At 43.9% G+C, this 24,352-nt stretch overlaps 1 protein-coding gene across 3 annotated transcripts in view; it reads right to left on the bottom strand.

Moving 5' to 3' along the window:
* Positions 1-2,292: 2,292 nt before the first annotated feature.
* The window catches only part of LOC117520743 (soluble guanylate cyclase 88E-like), a 48,024-nt gene continuing 25,964 nt past the window's right edge, over positions 2,293-24,352 (bottom strand). For 2 of the 3 annotated variants that reach the window (XM_034182059.1, XM_034182060.1), the window contains 9 exons: positions 20,138-20,267; positions 19,688-19,834; positions 7,663-7,809; positions 7,431-7,587; positions 7,251-7,360; positions 7,041-7,130; positions 5,575-5,721; positions 5,338-5,487; positions 2,293-3,075 (listed from right to left, as the gene is read on the bottom strand). In XM_034182059.1, coding sequence (XP_034037950.1) covers positions 2,923-3,075; positions 5,338-5,487; positions 5,575-5,721; positions 7,041-7,130; positions 7,251-7,360; positions 7,431-7,587; positions 7,663-7,809; positions 19,688-19,834; positions 20,138-20,267 — 1,231 coding nt within the window. In that variant the 3' untranslated portion in view covers positions 2,293-2,922. The remainder of the gene's footprint in view (positions 3,076-5,337; positions 5,488-5,574; positions 5,722-7,040; positions 7,131-7,250; positions 7,361-7,430; positions 7,588-7,662; positions 7,810-19,687; positions 19,835-20,137; positions 20,268-24,352) is intronic. The other variant, XM_034182061.1, reaches the window with a different exon arrangement.

Raw genomic sequence — 24,352 nt, 5'->3', positions numbered from 1 at the left:
AAAAGTGGAGACAAATATGATGGCCCAAAATACGATGAGAAATATACAACAAATCAGGAAAGCAAAACTGGAATTCAAGAATGGATAGAACGTGTGGCTGGGGATGATATTAAATCTTTTCACAGGTACTGCACATTAATGATGACAAACACTGTTGTTTGTCACAACTTTTGGAAGCTTGTTCCAGAGTCTGCATAAAAATGCAGCCCAGTCTCATGTTTTGTTATGTTTTTTTATCGTGCTCCTGTGATGAAATGAGTCAAATTTTCGTGACGGGGGTTTTTTTTAACTCACTATTCCTAATCCCACTCCTAACCCTGACCCTAACCCTAATCATAACCATAACCTAATCTTATTCTTTCTCCCCACCTTAACCATAACAAACCCCAACCCCCCCAGCATCACGGAATGAATTAGAATTAATTTGTGCTGCCGTGACAAAAATGAGGCGCTTTTCGTCACAATATCACGAACCAATAGATTAATGTATATTTCGTGCTGCTGAATCATGACTTGACGTGAGACCAGGTTGATAAATACAATTTGGCTTTGAGCCAGAAATGGTGGATTATTGATGACAGAGGTACACACTCTAGCTTTGGGTGAAATTGTTCACTTTAGTTCACGCAGTATAGGTGATTTTTCAGAATAGAAGAGTGAATTATAAAGGATGTTAATACATGGATGTGAAGCGCATGAACAATAAAAGCTTGCAGTTGTTTATAATAAAGAAAATAATACAAATTAAAATAAAAAACTCCCCAAACACAAATATAAAAGTAAATGCCAGCGGCATTAAGGGGTAGAACAGTCAGCAACAGAGTAATCAGTGCTTTTTCAGCAGTCACATCACAAAATCCCGCTGTCAGATATGTGATGAGAATAAGAGGAACATTAACTCAGCTGTACAAGATGAAGTAGACAGAGAAGTCAGACTTTTATTCATAGAACAAAAAATGATATCAAATCTACAAGGTCTGGTCTTTCATAAAAGCTCACTGAGGCCTTAAATGGTCAAGTGTTAAAAGTATTAATACTGACATACTTTCTTTTTTTATTATTTAATCTGTAATCTGGCCCTACGACAGACTGGTGACCTGTCCAGGGTGTACCCACTGCTCCCCCCACCACCACCCCCAGTGTTACCATTGAAGCCACAGAATTTTCTTGATCATCACTACTGTATAATTTTGTTCCATATTTTTTAAATTGAAGATGTAGAATCTGGGCAGCACATGGGATCGATTCCCACATGTGGGCTTTCTATGTGGAGTTTGCATGTTCTCCCTGTGTTTGCATGGATTCCTTGTCCGTGGGTGTGCGTGCTGGTGTGCATGTGTTTGTTTGTCCATATGTGGCCCTGTGACATTCTGGCATCCTGTCTAATATGTACCACGCCTTATGCCCTGTGACTGCTGAGATAGGCTGCAGTCCCCCATAACCTTAAATTGGTGTAAGCAATTGAAGATATATGAAGGTACAATCTTACATCATCAATGTGTTCAAAATTTGCCTTTTCTGGAAAAAATTTGAATTTCAAACCACATAAAAATTGCTAAAAAAGACACCATGCCATTTCAGAGTCAAAGGGCATATATCCTAGCGTTAGCATTTTGGGGCCAAGCAAATGCAGTAGCTCTTTTGTTGTGGCTGAAAGCCCCCTTTCCTCCCCTCCCTACAAAAAAAATTATAAAATGGAAACTAAAAGGACAACAATAGACTACTCATAAACAAAGGCCACCAGAGATGCCTTTGGTGGATCTCGAATAAAACCTGGCCACATTTCATATAAACATTTTGCTGAATATCTGCTGGGTACCGGTGTCACAGACTGAACAGTCCGCCCCTAAAAATTGGTCCACCTTTTGCATCTGCGCATGCGTCATTTCGGATCACAGCAGCACGTCTGAGACAGAGTCTCTTCACCCAAAGCAATCAAATGGATTAATGGGATTATTAACCATCAGATGATAAAGATAAACCTTCTTAAATCATTTTAAAGTCAGTTTTAAGCAGAAACTAGGCCATTTTAAGCAGAAACAGGGTGAAATTCCGTGACACTTTGAAATGTCTGACGCGCAGTGAACGCATCAGCTAGCAGCTTGTTTAGCTGCAGCGCTCTGATCATATGTGGAAATGATTGTTGTACTAAAGCTTCAGATGTCTGTCTCTGAGATAGATAATGACTGGTGTGCAGTTTGAAGCCGAAACAAGGTGTTAATCTGTGAACCGCATCATCGGGGGGACCAATTTTTAGGGGGACCGTTCGGTCGGCGACACCGGTAAGGCTCACATGGGTCTCCTGTGTCAGTTATCAATACCAGCATCAGTTAAAATGACAGCAGTTTTAATTGTGTTACCAAAATGAGTGTGTGGGAAGACAAACATTTTTATAATTTTATTTTATTGAATGAATTTTTTTTCTTGGTATAAATCTGAAAATCTGAAATCCCAGTTTCCATGGAATGCAGCGTGATCTTTAAGCCTTGGCTTTCACGTGGGCTTCCTTGTTCACACTGACTGAAAAATCTCACAGGGCAAAGTAACAATATTTGGCATGGATTCTCCCCAAAACAAACCCCTAGCAGTAAAAATAGCTGTAATTTGTGTATTCAACCTAAAATAAATTTAGTGTGAGATCAAATGGGTGTACACCTTTAAGGTGCACAATGAAATATCACACAAGGTCAATGAAAATGTCAAGTTTTCTACCGTGATGTTCTATTAAGAATATCACACTTAGAAGGCGCAAAAGCAGCAAGATGTGATCTCTAATTTCAAGACTCAACAGGAAACACTCTCTGCAAAAACACTTATGTCAGGAATATTCATTGGCTTGCATTTCAAAGGGTTTAGAAATTCTAGGCAGAATTACCAGACTATCAGCGAGCACCTAAATGGGCACCACCACCCTGACATGAATCAGGACAAGGAGCACATGTTACTCTTTGAACTGTGAGAGTCACAAGAGCTGTGACGGGAATCTGTCCTGGAGTCTCGGCAGTCAGACACAGGTGAGTCCACTTCCAGGTGAGAGTCCTCAGTTCCGTCCTGCAGAGAATCATTATAGTGGGACTGAGGAAGGAAAGTTTCATTTTATCATATAACCAGAATCAGAAATCAACATTCTAATATATAATGTTACTATATATTATTATATAATTACATCAAGTCAAGTCTACAAGCATGTGCTGGTGCTGCACTTTGCCACATCCACAATACCGTGGAACCGCCTTGGGTCCTGAATGGTAAACTCCTCAGTAGCCAATTGGTCCATCGCCACCTCTCCAAAGTAACCATCAGTCTCCCGCAGCCAGGTGTGCATTAGGCCTTCTCCAGCCACTGAGGCACCTGAGTGTTGAAGACCCCAGTAACTGGAGAAGACAGCCTCGTGACTCATTGGTTAGCACATCAAAAAGGTCAAAGGTACGATTCCACCCCTGCCCAGTTCCTTCCTTTGTGGAGTTTGCATATTGTCCCCAAGTCTGTGTGTGTGTATGCTCCAGGCACTCCAGTTTCCTCCCACTATCAATAAGTAAATAACTCACTAGGGTCTGCTCATTTCTCTGCCCCTGCCCAAGGCAGTGTATCTTAATCTGGCGTTGGTTCCCAGGTACTGCACTGTGGCTGTCCACTGCTTCTAGTGGTTGGATTGTGTCTAATTGTAATTAGAATGGGTTTATTGCAGAGGAGAAAGTTTGTTGTATGTATTCATGAAAATTCAGTAAGGTATATCTTATATTCCAATTCTAAGGTGGAACTATGCCAGTATACAAAGGTATATCTAAATATCTAAAAAGGAAGAGTAAAATAGGAGAGTAGAAAAGAGTAGAGTAGAACCACTTAGGTGCCTGGTCTTGAGAACCAGGGATGGTAGGTTAAAAAGCTTTTTTATCCCATGGGAACTGTTATATGGCTGGGGGGGCCTGGCTGCCGGTTTGTTTCTGTCTTTTGGTTTTCCTCCCAGGTGGCGTGCGTTTGGGACTGAGTGGCTGTGTTGCTGAGGCTGTCAGGACCTCACCCTGATCACCTGCGACTCGTCAGGACTCACAGCTGTGGTGCATCTGGATGGATTGGAACATGTTGGCATTTAAGACTGGAGTGCACAGTGTGTATTTGCCAGAGACTCGACCTTGTGACCAGACGGGTGAGATCGTCGTCTCGGGAGCCATCTCATCAGCAGCGGATGCTGAGAACGTCCAGGTTTGATGCACAGTCTGTGAAAGAGGAGGGGGTGAGGTCTCACGCTCGTCAGCACACTTCCTGAGGTACGTTAGATTTTGTGACTAACATTTATACAGTCAGTAAATGTGGTGTCCCTCACACCTTATTGTATTGAGCTGTATGTTAGTCATGTATCAGCTTTCACTGCAGTGGAGTTTTGTGAACTGATTGTTCCATGCCTGCAGGTTGGGAAGCTGATCAGTAATCAAGCCAGGAAGTGTTTGCTGTTTGTACACCTTTAAGTGTTCTGTGTGTAGAGTGTGGACTCACATAATGGTTCCTTCTTTCACAGACTCGGTTGTTGCGGCCACCTGGGGGGTGTCGGCGGGGTCCTTGGGTCCGAAACAACTTCTGGCTCCGGACCGTTAGCGCTGCTGGGAGCGCACCACGCCAGGCCGCACCTTTTTGTTATTATATTATCACTGTTATGTATTAAATTCAGTTAGCCTTTGTACCGTGCTCTGCTTATTTCATACTGGGTCCTTCAAACGCTGGTCGGTTCTCCGAGCTGCGTCCGACACATAACAGGAACTCTCTCTACCCACCCAAGCAGCTCAAGAAAAAGGTATATATAATATAATAAGTAATAAGACATAAGAAGGATAAGACAAAAAAGGCCCTTCTTCCTTCTTCTCTCATCTATGCACTGGATTATGCATAAAGAAATGTGCCACATGGCCAAGATGTCTGGTTTCCACAACCCTACCCAATACTCAGTTGATGCAAGCTTTGAACAGTGTAGGAGCCAGAACACATCCCTACCCAACTCCAGTTTTCACTGGGCAGAACTCAGAGTCTTTATCGCCACTGTGTAGAGCACTCATAGTATTTGTGTATAGGCTGGTTATGATACACACTAACTTATTGGGCATCCAACAAATTGTCAGGATGTCCCAGAGAGCAGCCTGATTAACTGAATCTAACACTGCAGAAGACACAAAAGTTGCAAAGAAGCACTGGTAACATTCACACTAAATAATATATATTTCAATAAATATATAATAGCTTATATTCAGAACTGGTATGCAGAAACCACAACAGAATACTATAAATCAGTAAATTTCATTTTTTTTAATCTGGTACCTACTGTATGACATTCTCTGTCATTTTTACCTTTTGAACAGACATCTCCACCCGAGACTCCTCTGCCTGAGACCCCTCCACGGACTCCTCCAGGAAATGGCCAGAAATTGCCATTCTGATACGATTGGAGTGAATACATTTCAACTCATCTTCATTCTCCCTGGCCTCCAGTGGGAAAACCTGGACAGAAATGCCTCATTCAATCAGAAAGGCTGTTGGGTGGCAGTGGATCAAATAAACATGTACTCCACACAGCCATGTTGGTACCAGTCCTGTCTCCTCCCCTGTGCCCTCAGGTCCTGGGATGGTGGCCTTACTGATGGTCTGGGTCTCAAACTGTGGGCACGCAGCCTGAGCATTCCCATCCTTGTCCCTCTTGCCCTTCAGCCAGTACGTCTCAATTTCCACATTGCCCTTAAAAAAAGAGGGATGAGTCAAAAGATTTAGGGAGTAGGAAAAAAGATTCTGAAAAAAGAAAGATGTGAAAACGGAGTTGCAAGTACAGCAACAGGAGATTAGAGGAAATGTGGTACTTGATTAATATGTCGTTAACCCAAGTGTTCAAACGTTTTCAGAATCAAACTCATAAAATTGACGGTCAAGTCAAACCAGCAACAGGTTGTATCCCAGTTTGGGAGATACAGCACTTCTTGTGTCCTTTGCTTTTGGGAAAAGAAGGCTGCATTTGTCGGTCCCATTCCAAGAAGCCTTTGAAATAAGACAGCCTAGGCGCACAACTTATGACATATGCAACCAACAAATGTAACCTTAGAAGGATGCAGCCCTGACAGCTACAGTGTTTGGGGCACACAGCTGATTTTTAATATCTTACTACAAGTATAACTTGAGAAACATTTGTTTGTGTGTGCTTGTTAGTTCTACTACTCCTCCAAGATGCCTGAGCTAATTTCCTCCAAAATTGCTGTATTCACATGGGTTGATCCCAGAAATTCCATTAAGGGGGTTGTTTTGGCAAAAGACCTGGTCATTGGAGGTAAAAGGTCAAAATCTTGGTTTATCTGTGTATTTGTTCCCCTACTCCTCCCAGGTTCTTTGACTGATTTCTACCAAACCTGGTACGTCATTGAGATTTGACCCCGAAACTGCTCTTAAAGAATTCATGTTGACAAAGGTCAAGAATGTGATTCTCCACCCGGTTTGGACTGAATGTGGCACACACTTAGGTGCATTCCATAATTACCCTGGTAAGGTCAGCCAGAAGTCAATCATTTGGGTAAAGGACAAGGTCAAATGTCAAACTGCTGTAGTCCTGCCTGTCTTCATGCCACCGGGTACTGTTACATAGTTATGAGTAAAAGTGGACTACTACTACTCGTGTTGGCTCCCTCTCTCTGTCTACTTCTCCTGTGGCATGGCTGATACAGATTTTCAGTGTGTGCACTCCATACACCAGAAGGTGCCACAACAGCATAAGTAACTGTGAAGTCAGACTTCAACACAAGCAGCAGTGGCCTCCAGTGGCCACCAGGACCCTGCAATTAGTTAGAAGGCCTCCCAAGCAATATGATTGGCCTATCTGTCTTTATTTTAATTTATATGTTAAAAGACGCCAACACTGCCCAAAATAGGAGGTTCACTGATCCCCATGTGTACCTATCAGAATCCAAAATGTTACAACTGAAAAGATAGACATGGGTAGATGGGTAGCTAGCAATGATGAATTAGATGCTGTTTACAGATGGTGGGTAAAGTTGTGGTGTTTCACCTCTGACCTTAATAGTGATGACACCCCTCCTTTCAAAAATGAAGTGACTTCCTTTCAGGTGCTCGTAGGTGGCACTGCTGAGCTGGATGTGCATCTCCTGATTGAAACAGAGTGACCAGTCACAACAAAACTAGAGGCGACTGATTCATCTCTCATTTACATCTCATCTTCTTTCTCTTGCACATTTATGATTCTTTCAATTACTATTTCTCTCTACCTTGCCATTGCTCTCCATGGCAGATGCAGTGTGCACCGTGTCACCGTGCAGACCGTAACGTGGCATCTTATGGCCGACTACGCCTGCAACAACCATCCCAGAGTGGATACCTGTGACCATAACAAAAGATCAGTCCACTCAAACACTCACCTGCACACAACCCACACATATCTTACCTACCTACGCGAATCTGTATGTTATTGCCATTGGAGGGGTCTTTCAGGTGATCAATAGAGCGCACCATGTCCAAAGCCATGTCACAGATGTTATGGGCATGGAACTTGGTCTTCTCTGGTGCCCCGGCCACCACCATATAGGCGTCTCCAATGGTTTCCACCTGTTACACAGAGCGACACTGTGGCTTGTGTGTAACAGCTCGTATGGACAAAGTGAACAGAGAAGAAAACCAAACCTTGAAGACTCGATGCTTTTCACTGAGTGTGTCAAACAGAGTGTACATGGTGTTGAGCATGGAAACCACTTGCAGTGGAGTTATGTGGCTGCAGATGCGCGTGAATCCCACAACATCACTGAAAAGAATGGTCACATCTGGGAACACCTGAGAGAAAAGTGATAACGTTAGCCATTTTTGATGCCTACTACATACCAATGGAATGCCTTTCTCTCTAAACTTCTTGCTCTCTTAAACAATATTGTTTAACGTAGAATAACTTTGTTCTTTCATATCATAGCATATAGTTTCAATCCAGTGGTGGTCATTGTTCAGCTAATCCACTAACAGCCAATTAGTGAAGCCAGTTTTTTCATTAGCAGATTAGCTTTTCAGCTAACTCTGAAATCCATGGGCAGACCAGTTAACCTCCATTACATTTTGTTCAGGCTACTTTCAGTCAGCTATCATTTAATTGTTATGAATAAAGTAGATCAGTCAAAATTGTTTTTAAAGCCTGAGTAATTTATGCTGCCTTAGATAACAACGAATTTGGAATTGGTGTGTTTTTAGACCTTTCGAAAGCGTTTGATACAGTAAATCATAAAATCTTGCTTTCTAAGTTAAATAAATATGGATTTAAAGCTGTTGTTTATAAATGGCTTAGTAATTATTTATTAGAGAGAAAACAGTATGTTTTTCTTAATTTGAAATCTGAAATTAATTCTATTGATTGTGGAGTTCCTCAAGGTTCGATTTTGGGACCGCTTTTATTTCTAATATATATCAATGATTTTGCATCCGTTTCTGCCACAACATTTCCATTGTTGTTTGCTAATGACTACCTTTTTCATTTCCAGAAAAGATACACATGGCTTGGTTAAAAGCTTAAATAATGATCTCTTGAATTATTCGATATGGTTCAAAGTTAACAAATTATCGTTAAATATAAATAAGTCTAATTTCATGTTATTTGTTGGCAATAAAAAATATAATCATGATCAAATTAAAATTTACATAGACAATGAAGAAATATCAAGGGTCTCTTCTATATGTTTCTTGGGTGTATGGACGGATGACAAATTGTGTTGGAAAGAACATACCGAATATGTTTGTAAACAAATAATTAAGTCAATTGGAATCATAAGCAAAATAAGATATTATGTACATTACAAATGTCTTTTAACATTATATTATAATTTAGTTTATCATTATCTGGTTTATTGCAGTGTTTTATGGGGAAGCGCCTCTGCAACTTATATAAACAAAATTTTTCTTTTGCAGAAAAAAATTTGTTCGTATAGCTTCTTTTTTGAAACCTTGTGCTCCAAGTGCACCCTTGTTTTTCAAATTGCAGTTCTTAAATATCTATCATATAAATATTTTCCTGACCTGTATATTTGTCTTCAGAGCACTTCATGATATTAGTTGGCCTTTTTTTATTAAATATTATTTTGTGCATTACCATCAAATTCATAATTATTCGACAAGGCAGACTTCAGATTTGCATTTATTTTTGCACAGAACAACTCGTTATCAGCGTCACATCAGCTATCATGGTGTTAAATCTTGAAACAATACAGTACATCTTTTAAATCCATCCATCACCTTAAATAGATACAAAAGTCAATTAAAATCAAAGCTCCTATATGAGTAATTATAATGTCAATATATTACTTGGTTTTGATTGATTTACACGTTTTACACTTTATGAATTGATATAGCCTAATCCTTTTGTTTACTGTTGTGACATTTTTTGTTTTTGTTGGGAGACGGTCTTTGATAAGCCTCTTTGGCTTCTACCTCTCCCCTGCACAGTATTCTCATATTGTATTTTTTTCTTTTTTATTCTTACTTTATATATATATATATATATATATATATATATATATATATATATATATATATATATATATATATATATATATATATGTACAGTATGTTGTGTGGGCCGCTGAAGAGGAGGTACTGCTGGCCCACCACCACCAGAGGGCGCCCTGCCTGGAGTGCGGGCTCCAGGCACCAGAGGGCGCCGCCGCCTCACGGGAGTAGCCTCTGTGACAGCTGTCACCCATCACCTGAGACAGCTGACGGCAATCATCAGTGGGGTATATCAGCAGGACGGCATCTCCACCTCATTGCCGAGATATCGTTTCTACCGGAGAGGTAACGTATTGAAGCTAACAGAGTGTATCTTTTTGGATTGAGCTAGTTTTTTTGGATTACTGTTCCAACGAGAGGTGGAGGTAACTTTCCTGCTGTTCGGAGTCCTGGGTGCAAACGCGCCCCCATCTAACTGTACTTTGTTCCTCGCCAGCAGTACCAGGTCCGACACGCGGAGGCAGTGGCCACCTGGGAGTTCGGGACTTGGCGGCTCCAGTATTCCCGGGGTCCTGTGGCGGAGGAAGCCGTGTGGTTCCGGTCTTACCTTGGAGAGGCGTCTCCTATCTTCGAGCCTGCCCACACGACACTTTTGTGAATTGACTGTTGTCCATTTCTGTGATTGGTTGTATTCGTTGTGCACATTCACAACAGTAAAGCGTTGTTATTTGACTTACTCCATTGTCCGTTCATTTGCGCCCCCTGTTGTGGGTCCATGTTCCTACACTTTCCCAACAGGATATCTCGGCCAGCGTCATGGATCCCGAGGGGCGTCAACCGGCTGTTGAACGGCCAATGGAAGAACAAGGCGCACAGGCGTCCGCAGGAGGGGTAATCGGTGAGTTGCAGCGGATCCTCACCGCTTTCACGACTCGGTTAGATTTGATGACCGAGCAGAACGTCCTCCTGAACCGCAGGGTGGAGGCTCTCGCCGCGCAGGTGGAAGCGCGCCCTCCGGGCGCCGCTGCGGCTCTCCCTCCCGTAGAACCTGAGCGTAACAACGACATTCCACTGGTTGTCCAACGACCCCTCCCACCTTCCCCTGAAGCATACATAAGCCCCCCAGAGCCGTACGGAGGCTGTGTGGAGACGTGCGCGGATTTTCTTATGCAGTGTTCGCTCGTCTTCGCACAGCGTCCCATCATGTACGCGACTGACGCTAGCAAAGTAGCTTATGTGATAAATCTGCTTCGTGGTGAGGCACGCGCTTGGGCTACAGCGCTCTGGGAGCAAAGTTCACGGCTCCTTCTGACATATGTAGTACCATATTACCCCATTAGAGCGCTTCGCTCTCAGACTGCGGGCTTACTTGTGGTTCCTAGGGTTTGTAAGAGTAGAATGGGAGGCAGAGCCTTCAGCTTTCAGGCTCCTCTCCTGTGGAACCAGCTCCCAATTCAGATCAGGGAGACAGATACCCTCTCTACTTTTAAGATTAGGCTTAAAACTTTCCTTTTCGCTAAGGCTTATAGTTAGGGCTGGATCGGGTGACCCTGGACCATCCCTTGGTTATGTTGCTTTAGACATAGACTGTGGGGGGTTCCCATGATGCACTGTTTCTTTCTCTTTTTGCTCCGTATGCATCACTCTGCATTTAATCATTAGTGATCGATCTCTGCCCCCCTTCTCGGCATGTCTTTTTCCTGGTTCTTTCCCTCAGCCCCAACCAGTCTCAGCAGGAGACTGCCCCTCCCTGAGCCTGGTTCTGCTGGAGGTTTCTTCCTGTTAAAAGGGAGTTTTTCCTTCCCACTGTGGCCAAGTGCTTGCTCATAGGGGGTCGTTTTGACCGTTGGGGTTTTTCATAATTATTGTATGGCCTTGCCTTACAATGTGGAGCGCCTTGGGGCAACTGTTTGTTGTGATTTGGCGCTATATAAGAAAAAAAGTTGAAGTTGAAGTTGATATGATGGGTTTGTGAGGGAGCTCAGAACGGTGTTCGATCACCCTAATAGAGGAGAGACCGCTTCAGCCGTGCTGCTGTCAATGAGACAGGGGCGCCGGAGCGCAGCTGCCTATGCAGTCGACTTCCGCATCGCGGCTGCAAGGTCCGGCTGGAATAGCGCTGCCCTCCGCGCCGCCTTCGTAAACGGACTGTCATTGGTCCTCAAGGAGCACCTGGTGGCTAAGGACGAACCGCGGGATTTAGATGGGCTTATCGATCTTGTTATACGTTTAGACAATCAGTTAAATGAGCGCCGTCGGGAACGAGACGAAGGGCGTGGCCAGGCACGCGTCGTCCCTCTCCCTTCCGGTTCCGACCGCGTTCCGCCCTCCCCACGCTACACGGCCCCTGCGCTCCGTGCGGTTACAGCCCCCCCTGCTGACGAAGCTATGGACACGAGTAGGGCAACATTTAGGGCACCGGTCACACAAAGGAGGCTGGCCCGCGGGGCGTGTTTTGTTTGTGGCTCGATTGAGCATCAAGTAAGGGACTGCCCCGAGCGGTTAAACACCAACGCCCGCCCCTAGAAACTGAGCTAGGGGTGGGCCGAGACGTTCACGTGGGACACACCCACATTGCCACACGACTCCCAGTTACAATCCTTTATGAGGATTTAACCCTGAAGGCCCCAGCACTGGTGGACACGGGCTCAGAAGGGAATTTGCTAGATAGCAAATGGGCTAGGGAGATAGGGTTCCCTCTGGTGGCGCTTACCTCGCCTGTGCAGGTACGGGCGCTAGATGGCTCCCTACTCCCTCCAATCACTCACAAGACACCACCAGTAACTCTGGTGGTGTCGGGGAATCACCGGGAGGAAATCGAGTTTTTCGTGACTCCCGTGTGATTTTAGGCTTTCCCTGGATGTTGAAACACAATCCCCGGATCGATTGGCCGTCCGGGGTAGTGGTTCAGTGGAGCGAGACCTGCCATCGGGTATGTTTAGGTTCCTCGGTTCCTCCCGGTTCCCAGGCCAGGGAGGAGGTCAGAGCCCCGCCCAATCTAGGGACGGTGCCGGTGCAGTACCATGACCTTGCGGAGGTGTTCAGCAAGGATCTGGCACTCACCCTTCCCCCGCACCGCCCGTATGATTGTGCCATTGATTTGGTTCCAGGCGTTGAGTTCCCGTCCAGTAGGCTGTACAACCTCTCACGACCTGAACGCGAATCAATGGAGACCTACATCCGGGACTCTTTGGCTGCCGGGTTGATCCGGAATTCCACCTCCCCGATGGGTGCTGGTTTCTTTTTTGTGGGGAAAAAGGATGGCGGATTACGTCCATGCATCGATTACAGGGGGCTGAACGAAATCACGGTTCGTAACCGATACCCCTTACCCTTGTTGGATTCGGTGTTCACGCCCCTGCATGGAGCCAAGATATTCACCAAGCTTGATCTTAGGAATGCGTATCACCTGGTTCGGATCCGGAAGGGAGACGAGTGGAAGACGGCATTTAACACCCCGTTAGGTCATTTTGAGTACCTGGTCATGCCGTTCGGTCTTACAAATGCTCCCGCGACGTTCCAAGCATTGGTTAATGATGTCTTGCGGGACTTCCTGCACCGATTCGTCTTCGTATATTTAGACGACATACTCATCTTTTCTCCGGATCCTGAGACCCATGTCCGACATGTACGTCAGGTCCTGCAGCGGTTATTGGAGAACCGGCTGTTTGTTAAGGGCGAGAAGTGTGAGTTTCACCGCACCTCTTTGTCCTTCCTGGGGTTCATCATCTCCCCCAACTCCGTCGCTCCTGATCCGACCAAGGTTGCGGCGGTGAGAGACTGGCCCCAACCCACAAGCCGTAGGAAGCTGCAACAGTTCCTCGACTTTGCGAATTTCTACAGGAGGTTCATTAAGGGCTACAGTCAGGTTGTTAGCCCCCTGACAGCCCTGACCTCACCAAAAGTCCCCTTCACCTGGTCGGATCGTTGCGGCGCCGCGTTCAAGGAGTTGAAACGGCGCTTCTCGTCTGCACCCGTTCTGGTGCAGCCCGATCCTAGTCGCCAGTTAGTGGTTTAAGTGGACGCCTCGGACTCAGGGATAGGAGCTGTGCTGTCCCAGAGTGGGAAGACCGATAAGGTCCTTCATCCGTGTGCCTATTTTTCCCGCAGGTTGACCCCGGCTGAACGGAACTATGACGCCGGCAACCGAGAACTCCTTGCGGTGAAAGAGGCTCTTGAAGAGTGGAGACATCTGTTGGAGGGAACGTCCGTGCCATTCACGGTTTTCACTGACCACCGGAACCTGGAGTATATCAGGACCGCCAAGCAGCTGAATCCCAGGCAAGCCCGCTGGTCACTGTTCTTCGGCCGTTTTGACTTCCGCATCACCTACCGGCCCGGGACCAAGAACCAGAAATCGGATGCCTTGTCCCGGGTACACGAAGACGAGGTCAAAACGGAGTTGTCGGATCCACCGGAACCCATCATCCCGGAGTCCACTATTGTGGCCACCCTCACCTGGGACGTAGAGAGAACCGTCCGGGAGGCCCTGGCACGAAGCCCGGACCCCGGGACTGGACCAAAGAACAGACTTTACGTCCCACCAGAGGCTAGGGCTGCAGTCCTGGACTTCTGTCACGGCTCTAAGCTCTCCTGTCATCCAGGGGTGCGAAGAACCGTGGCAGTTGTCCGGCAGCGCTTCTGGTGGGCGTCCCTGGAGGCCGACGTCCGGGACTATATCCAGGCCTGTACCACCTGCGCCAGGGGCAAGGCCGACCATCGCAAGGCTCCGGGACTGCTACAGCCGCTGCCCGTGCCTCATCGCCCCTGGTCCCACATCAGCCTGGATTTTGTCACGGGCCTCCCGCCGTCCCAGGGAAACACCGTCATCCTCACGATAGTGGACCGATTCTCCAAGGCGGCCCACTTCGTGGCCCTCCCGAAGCTCCCAACGGCCCAGGAGACAGCGGACCTCCTGGTCCACCACGTCGTCCGCCTGCATGGAATACCATCAGACATCGTCTCCGATCGCGGTCCCCAGTTCTCCTCGCATGTCTGGAGGAGCTTTTGCCGGGAACTGGGGGCCACGGTCAGTCTCTCATCCGGGTATCACCCCCAGACCAACCGGCAAGCAGAGCGGGCCAATCAAGAAATGGAGCAAACGCTACGTTGTGTGACAGCCGCGCACCACCTCCTGCCCGGATCATCGATGGCGAGCCGGCTTGGACAGTGCGCCGGTTGTTGGACGTCCGACGGATGGGCCGGGGCTTTCAGTATCTGGTGGACTGGGAGGGGTACGGTCCCGAAGAACGCTCCTGGGTGAAGAGGAGCTTCATCCTGGACCCGGCCCTCCTGGCCGACTTCTACCGTCGCCACCCGGACAAGCCCGGTCGGGGCGCCAGGAGGCGCCCGTTGAGGGGGGGGTCCTGTTGTGTGGGCCGCTGAAAAGGAGGTACTGCTGGCCCACCACCACCAGAGGGCGCCCTGCCTGGAGTGCGGGCTCCAGGCACCAGAGGGCGCCGCCGCCTCACGGGAGCAGCCTCGGTGACAGCTGTCACCCATCACCTGAGACAGCTGACGGCAATCATCAGTGGGGTATATCAGCAGGACGGCATCTCCACCTCATTGCCGAGATATCGTTTCTACCGGAGAGGTAACGTATTGAAGCTAACAGAGTGTATCTTTTTGGATTGAGCTAGTTTTTTTGGATTACTGTTCCAACGAGAGGTGGAGGTAACTTTCCTGCTGTTCGGAGTCCTGGGTGCAAACGCACCCCCATCTAACTGTACTTTGTTCCTCGCCAGCAGTACCAGGTCCGACACGCGGAGGCAGTGGCCACCTGGGAGTTCGGGACTTGGCGGCTCCAGTATTCCCGGGGTCCTGTGGCGGAGGAAGCCGTGTGGTTCCGGTCTTACCTTGGAGAGGCGTCTCCTATCTTCGAGCCTGCCCACACGACACTTTTGTGAATTGACTGTTGTCCATTTCTGTGATTGGTTGTATTCGTTGTGCACATTCACAACAGTAAAGCGTTGTTATTTGACTTACTCCATTGTCCGTTCATTTGCGCCCCCTGTTGTGGGTCCGTGTTCCTACACTTTCCCAACACAGTATGTATGTAAGTATGTACATTTTTAATTTTTTTATTTTTTTGTAAATTGGGATTTTCATTGTGTGCTAAATAAATGAAATGAAATGAAATCATACATTTGTTCCTGTTGCTAATAAGCAAATTCAATGCATTGTGTAAAGGCAACAAGTATCACCTCGAGGAGATGGAACAGCAAGTCAAGCCAGCATTAATTAGATTATTAAAATTATTTTTCATGTGTATTTTTTTATTTCATAATGTTTCTTATTCATTTAATATGATCTGTGCTGTGTATAAGCCCTTTGTTGAATGAAAATTATGGTTTAGTTTCTTTTATTCTTTGAATTATTTGTGTACATATTGATCAACAGCTGATCTTGGCATGCTAAACCTTTTGAGAACCTCCATGTTTCCACTTCAACATATCAAAAATTTCAGCTTTTTAGGCTTGTTTTCAGGATTTTAGTGCCAAAAAACCACCACCCAAGCTAAATCCACAGGATAAAGTAAGGAGTTCACGGTTAGCAGTTAGCAGTGACTTCAGCTAAATGTTTGGGGGTTTTTTTAAATATCAGTTTTGCGTTATCACAGTTAACTTTTCAGTTTGCGGCTTAGCGGTTGCAAATTTTAAGGTTAGCTTGAATCAGGTGGAACAGTGGTTAGCACTGATGCCTCACAACAAGAAAGTCGTGGGATCGCGTCCTGCCCTTTCATTGTATGACAAATAAAGAGAATTATTGATCAAATGATTAATATGAGCTAACAGAGGCTGTTTGAAGTCTTTAATTTGACAGAAATCACACATATGAAATATAGGCTGGATTTGTGTACATCTTTTGGCCAATTCAAGCATACATTTTGTGTTTTGCTTTAAACTATGTCTTTCCTCTGCACAACTCCACTGTAAAACTGTGACTGGAGAAGCAACAATAGCACAGTATATCCAATCACGGCCACTGAAGCTTGTGTTGCCATAGACGTGCTTGTTGTCCTCCTACAAAATCTTATAACCCCTGGCATTTTTGTTTGTGAATAACCTTAAATGTCTCTCCAAAATAACAATTTTTTCAGATATTTTGACTCCAAGAGGAAACAAAAATTGGACAAATAATATTTAAAAACTACAATGTAATTATTTAAATAAAAGAGAAATTGCACACTCAGCGCTCCTCCAGATGGGTAGAGATGCTGTTCTCCTGGCTACTACATAGCATTACAAAAATCTTTTTTTTTTTCAGTCTGGAGGCAGGTATCATCCCTACTGACTGGAAGAAAGGACTTGTTGTTCCTGTCTGGAAAGGAAAGACCAATCGCCTGGATTGCAGCAACTACGGGGGTATTACAAAGATCATTGTGCCAAGCAAGATAATTGCAAGGATCATTCTTAACAGGATTCAGTCACAGTGAATTGCTGCTGAGTGACAGGAACAGTCTGGTTTCACGTCCAAGAAGTCAAACACTGACTTCATCCTACCTCTGTCAATACTTATTGAATGGAAATGGAAATACTGACAGTTGATAGGGCTGCTCTCTCTCACATCCTGCTATTCCTCAAATGGTTACTGGACATCATTGCCAGCCTACACACAGGTAATGTTAGTGTTATGCAGAACGCAGCCAAAATCTTTGAATTATTCCCAGTGAATACTGGCATTTTTCAGGAATATGTTCTGGCACCTGGGCTGTGGCTTTGTTCCCTTAGTCAATGAGGGACCCGAGGTTTACTGACCTTGACTTTGCAGACGAAGCTGTGGTATTTGTGTAATTAATGAATACTATGATTGCAGGAGTTGAGTAACTGACATAGAAGATGGAGTTTGCAGTTGTCCTGGATTAAGACAAAGATCTCGGCTTTCAAAGACATTCTGGACTCGGTCATCATGAGTTTATCCATATGAGGTAAATGTGTCAAAATTATATTCATTAATTTATCGCAGCACCTTTGTCTTTGAGGTAGATGCCTGTCAAGATCTTATGGAGTCATGAAGTTGCTGGACAGTGACTGGATATCGTCCTTTGGAATGACTTAACATCTAATGAAAGGTTACTTGGGGAGAATCAGATGATGTGCAGGACTTGCATTATGAGGGAATGTTATCTGTGCATTTTGGACATATTATGCACTTCTCTAGGCATTACCTAGAATGCACATGTCTCACTGTTGAGGATCCCATTAACTGAAAAAGCCAAGGTGATGCCCATGTCTGACCTGGCTGCGACAGATGGATGGCTACTTTGAGGAGGTAGAGATGGCCTGGTTGCATGACTGGGTGGTTGCCATCTCGGACCCAAAGCAGTTCCATAGTGGTATGGATGCTATAATGCACATCACCCAGCTGCAGAGCAATTCCATTAGCAGTGCATACATAGGATTAATGGAGTGACTGAATAAGTGGGTCTGCAAAATTTCCATAAGTAATGTTGTAAAAACTATTGCATTCATTCAGGTCTGAAATTTTAGGTTCTGATATAGGTGAGGAATAAGGACCCTCCTATTTTCAGCCATGTTGGCATGTATGAACATGCAGAATAAGATAAAGGCATTTATGCCTATCAAGTACCTTTTGAATCTTTCTTGCTAATTGCACATTCCTGGTGTCCACTGGAGGGCACTGTTGCTTACATAATATCAGTTAATGTAACACAAATCAACCCAAGTTTATTTTTGCTTAATCTGAGTTAACGAAAAAATTACTTAAAGGCAACTTCTTCTTTTATCTGTTTGTCTTGAACTAATGCATCAGGTTCTATATTGTAGTCTTTGCATTTCTTAATCAAATTAAATGAACACGAGGGGGCATGTAACACTTCAAATCATATACCCATGTGGGGAAGAACTGAGCAATCAAACATTTAATTACTTTTGCCCATTAATAAAAAAAAACTAAACTCATAGTAACTGAGGGAATGACGATAGTAAGGGCTATTAGTGCAGCAGATAACTGAAAAAAATCAAGCAAATGGTGATAAAAGCATCAAATTCAGCAGAAATACTCCTTAGACACTTCTCTTTTGGAAAAAAATGATTGGCCACTTGACTTTTCAATCGGTGGTCATGTAGGGATCAAATGAAGAATTACACAGAGGTCAAAATTAAAATATGCTCCAGTCATACTGAAAAATATTCCACATTACTTGCCCGATCATAAAGATCCCAAAAAGATATACTTTGGACTATCTGTGACTGAATTCTATAGAGTTACGGGATAAAAACAGCAAGAATGACAAAGGTCAGTTTCATTTTGTACAGGGGTCAAAAGTTAAAGTTGCTCCAATTTTGGTAAAAAGTGATGCAGATTCTTGGTTGAGCTAATAGGATTAATAAATGGAATAGTTTTGACAGTGCTGAATGCTTGGTCTCCAAAGTAAAAGTCAAACAAGGTCTACGTCTATTGGATTCTATGACATGTGACATATGTTACCCAATAACATGATAAGTAAGGATGATACATGGTCCAAACTATTCCTTTTTAAAATCGTGTTAACTCAACTAGTAATTTGCATTACTTTTTACCGAAATTGGAGCAGCTTTAACTTTTGACACCTGTACAAACCGACACTGAACTTTGTCACCATTCTTGCGGTTTTTATCCCATAACTCCATAGAACTCAGTTGCAGACCATCCAAACCATACCTTTTTGGAATCTTTACGATCAGGCAAATAATATGGTATAGGTTTCAATATGATTGGAGCATCTTTTAATTTTGACTCCTGTGTAATTCTTCAATTGCCTGAACGCCAACTGAAAATTCAAGTGGCTAATCGTTTTTTTCAAAAGAGGATTGTCTGAGGAGTATTTCTGCTGAATTTGATGCTTTTATCACCATTTGCAGGATTCCTCTCTAAATATTCTCTTATCTGCTGCACTATATGGCAATCTAACATTGCACCCAAATGACCTTCACCCCAATTACTGACCTCTGACAAACATTGCCAGAGCTATTCTAATAGACACATCAATGTGTACCACATTTGGTGTAAATTGGATTGAAAATGCAATTCCTTGACTTTATCCAAAATGAATTCTTTAGTGGAAATTTCGGGATCAAACTTCATTGACATGCCAAGTTTGATAGAAATCAGAAGAAGGATGTGGGAGGAATATAGGCCAGCAAACAGTCGGACAGACAGGAATTTCATTGGCAAAAAAGAATTTTCATCTATATGTATGGCGCTTGTGTCTTCTCATCCTTACCTCACAGGTATTGACAGAAGGTTCTCCTTTACGCAGCCTTTTTGCAACTGGCTTTGGAATCATCCTGTACAAAAGGTCATCAGTCTTCTTCATCTCATAGTCCAACATCTTCATGCTCTCCTCCAGCTTGCTAGACTTCTTCTGCTCCTGGAGTCACATTCCACTTGCATGTATTAAAAGACTGTAAGCCTTATTTGGGTTTCAGAGGTGATTTGCATAATGCAGAATGAAAAATGAGCTGAACATGTTCACAAAGGCTCTCAATCATCCACATAGGAAATACGTAGATGTTTAATCTACAGCAACTGGAATTCTTGTTGGTCTTTAAAACATTTTGCCACTCATCCAAACTCAAGAGGTCACTCGGATGAGTGGTGCAACCATCAAGAAGCCTAGTTGCTACATATGTAAGTTAGCGGACACAGATAAAATGTAGTTTGTGTGCTGAACCTGTATGAGCGCCCTCTTCAGCTCCTCAGACTGCTGCGTGCCTGCCAGCACCAGGTCTCTGCTGGAGTCGTGCATGCTCAGGTCATTAATGTACAGGCCTGTCTTAAACATAGCGCTCAGACTCTCCATCCTGCAAGTGCACACAAAGACAAGAGAAGGAGAAATGAGAGGAATTAAAATTATAAGCAGCATACCTGCAGCAAGAGCTAATGACATTTACTCATTAATCAGACGTTACAGCCTCTTCCAGCCTTTTGGTTTTCACTACTGAAGCTGTGCAATCCATTTCCAGTTTCAGCATAATCTCTGCCACATGGTGGCAGTATTGCATGAGTCTATATTTCTTAGATACTGCAGTGTTTGACCAATGTCCAAAAAAAAAAGGTATCATAATCTGTCCAGTCTGGATATCTAACTGGATTTAGGAGGGAGAAAGCAAAAACAAGTGCATTTGTGGAAACCAGTGCGGTGCAAATGCTGTAGGTAAAATAAATTTGCCTGTAGTAGTAGTAAAAGCTGATATACAGTGAGGAAAATAAGTATTTGAACACCCTGCATTTTTGCAAGTTCTCCCACTTAGAAATGAAGGAGGGGTCTGACATTTTCATCTTAGGTGCATGTCCACTGTGAGAGACATAATCTAAAAAAAAAAAATCTGGAAATCACAATGTATGATTTTTAATAATTTATTTGTATGTTACTGCTGCAAATAAGTATTTGAACACCTACCAACCAGCAAGAAGTCTGGCTCACACAGACCTGTTAATTTTTCTTGCTTGGTAGAAGACAACAACTGTTATGATTATTTATTAGAAAGTGGAAGAAACACCAGATGACTGTCAATCTCCCTCGGTCTGGGATTCCATGCAAGATCACACTTTGTGGGGTTACATTAGTAACACATGATGCTGTCATGGTTTAAAATTCTGCAGGGCAGCAAGGTCCCCCTGCTCAAGCCAGCACATGTCCAGGCCCGTTTGAAGTTCACCAGTGAACATCTGGATGATCCAGAGGAGGCATGGGAGAAGGTCATGTGGTCAGATGAGACCAGACATTTTGGAATCAACTCCACTTACCATGTTTCGGGGATGAGAACAACCCTAAGAAAACCATCCCAACCGTGAAGCATGGAGGTGGAAACATCATACTCTGGGGGTGCGCTTCTGCAAAGGGGACAGGACGACTGCACCGTATTGAACGGAGGATGGATGGGGTCATGTATTGCGAGATTTTGGCAAACAACCTCCTTCACTCAGCAATAGCATTGAAGATGGGTCATGGCTGGGTCTTCCAGCATGACAATGACCCCAAACACACAGCCAGGGCAACTAAGGAGGGGCTCCATAAGAAGTATTTCAAGGTCCTGGAGTGGCCTGGCCAGTCTCCAGACCTGAACTCAATAGAAAATCTTTGGAGGGAGCTGAAACTCCAAACCTGAAAGATTTGGAGAAGATCTGTATGGAGGAGTGGACCAAAATCCCTGCTGCAGTGTGTGAAAACTTGGTCAAGAACTACAGGAAACGTTTGACCTCTGTAATTGCAAACAAAGGCTACTGTACCAAATATTAACATTGATTATCACAGGTGTTCAAATACTTATTTGCAGCAGTAACATACAAATAATTTATTAAAAATTCACACTGTATCTAATACATTTTGTTAATATGAATAAGTAAAATCTGTGACTATATTTGATCTGTAAGGCATGATCTTATTTCCGCTGCCACCAGGGTCACGACAGCAGATCATTCATCTCCATCTCACACTGCCCTCTGGATCTTTTTCTGCCACAGCAACCACCTGCATGCCCTCCACCACCTCCATAAACCTCCTCTTTGGCCTCTCTCTTCTGCTCCTGCCTGGCAGCTCCGTCCTCAGCATCCTTCTCCAGATATATCCTTCATCCCTCCTCTGGATGTGTCCAAACCATCTCAGTCTAGTCTCTCTGACTTTGCGTCCAAAGTGTCCAATTTGTGCTGTCCCTCTGACATGTTCATTCCTAATCCTATGCTTATCATTGTCAAAGAAAATCTCAGTATCTTCAGGTTGATCATCTCCAACGATAAGATAAGATAAGATACGACAAGACAAGACAAGACAAGATACGATACGATACGATACGATACGATACGATACACTTTATTTTCCTCAAGAGGAATTTTTTCCTGGAGTTCAAGTGTTCTGCAGACATTTCTGTCGCAAGAAACCAATAAATATGTAACAAACAGTACAATAATACTTGCATGCCTATGGAAAATTCAACAATATATTGCACGTTACCCGTAGTCTAATATACAGTTAAAACCACATATGGAAAAAGGGATAACAAAATTAAAATACACACCAGTGTAATCTTTACGTGCCTTAACTAAAGCACTCCTTCTGCTGAATCATCTCTAAATTATTTACACATTATTCACTTTGCGTGTTTTTAGGAATCCGCTAGCTTAGCGTATTCCGGGAGTGACATGTTTAGCCGCATGTTCTCCTTGAATTGCTGGCTGTCTGAGTGGTGTCCAAAAAATGAGGTGGGCTTCATAGATAATTGGCTAAGCTTCTGGGGAAAACCTGGTCTTGTTAGGAGAGACGGCATCCATCCCACTTTGGATGGAGCAGCTCTCATTTCTAGAAATCTGGCCAATTTTCTTAAATCCTCCAAACCGTGACTATCCAGGGTTGGGACCAGGAAGCAGAGTTGTAGTCTTACACACCTCTCTGCAGCTTCTCTCCCCCTGCCATCCCCTCATTACCCCATCCCCGTAGAGACGGTGCCTGCTCCCAGACTACCAATAACCAGCAAAAATCTATTTAAGCATAAAAATTCAAAAAGAAAAAATAATATAGCACCTTCAACTGCACCACAGACTAAAACAGTTAAATGTGGTCTATTAAACATTAGGTCTCTCTCTTCTAAGTCCCTGTTGGTAAATGATATAATAATTGATCAACATATTGATTTATTCTGCCTTACAGAAACCTGATTACAGCAGGATGAATATGTTAGTTTAAATGAGTCAACACCCCCGAGTCACACTAACTGTCAGAATGCTCGTAGCATGGGCCGAGGCGGAGGATTAGCAGCAATCTTCCATTCCAGCTTATTAATTAATCAAAAACCCAGACAGAGCTTTAATTCATTTGAAAGCTTGACTCTTAGTCTTGTCCATCCAAATTGGAAGTCCCAAAAACCAGTTTTATTTGTTATTATCTATCGTCCACCTGGTCGTTACTGTGAGTTTCTCTGTGAATTTTCAGACCTTTTGTCTGACTTAGTGCTTAGCTCAGATAAGATAATTATAGTGGGCGATTTTAACATCCACACAGATGCTGAGAATGACAGCCTCAACACTGCATTTAATCTATTATTAGACTCTATTGGCTTTGCTCAAAAAGTAAATGAGTCCACCCACCACTTTAATCATATCTTAGATCTTGTTCTGACTTATGGTATGGAAATAGAAGACTTAACAGTATTCCCTGAAAACTCCCTTCTGTCTGATCATTTCTTAATAACATTTACATTTACTCTGATGGACTACCCAGCAGTGGGGAATAAGTTTCATTACACTAGAAGTCTTTCAGAAAGCGCTGTAACTAGGTTTAAGGATATGATTCCTTCTTTATGTTCTCTAATGCCATATACCAACACAGTGCAGAGTAGCTACCTAAACTCTGTAAGTGAGATAGAGTATCTCGTCAATAGTTTTACATCCTTATTGAAGACAACTTTGGATGCTGTAGCTCCTCTAAAAAAGAGAGCTTTAAATCAGAAGTGCCTGACTCCGTGGTATAACTCACAAACTCGTAGCTTAAAGCAGATAACCCGTAAGTTGGAGAGGAAATGGCGTCTCACTAATTTAGAAGATCTTCACTTAGCCTGGAAAAAGAGTCTGTTGCTCTATAAAAAAGCCCTCCGTAAAGCTAGGACATCTTTCTACTCATCACTAATTGAAGAAAATAAGAACAACCCCAGGTTTCTTTTCAGCACTGTAGCCAGGCTGACAAAGAGTCAGAGCTCTATTGAGCTGAGTATTCCATTAACTTTAACTAGTAATGACTTCATGACTTTCTTTGCTAACAAAATTTTAACTATTAGAGAAAAAATTACTCATAACCATCCCAAAGACGTATCGTTATCTTTGGCTGCTTTCAGTGATGCCGGTATTTGGTTAGACTCTTTCTCTCCGATTGTTCTGTCTGAGTTATTTTCATTAG

Source organism: Thalassophryne amazonica, chromosome 11 (genome assembly GCF_902500255.1).
Source record: "Thalassophryne amazonica chromosome 11, fThaAma1.1, whole genome shotgun sequence".
Classification (NCBI taxonomy): Eukaryota; Metazoa; Chordata; class Actinopteri; order Batrachoidiformes; family Batrachoididae; genus Thalassophryne; species Thalassophryne amazonica.
This window is presented reverse-complemented; position numbering and strand designations above follow the sequence as displayed.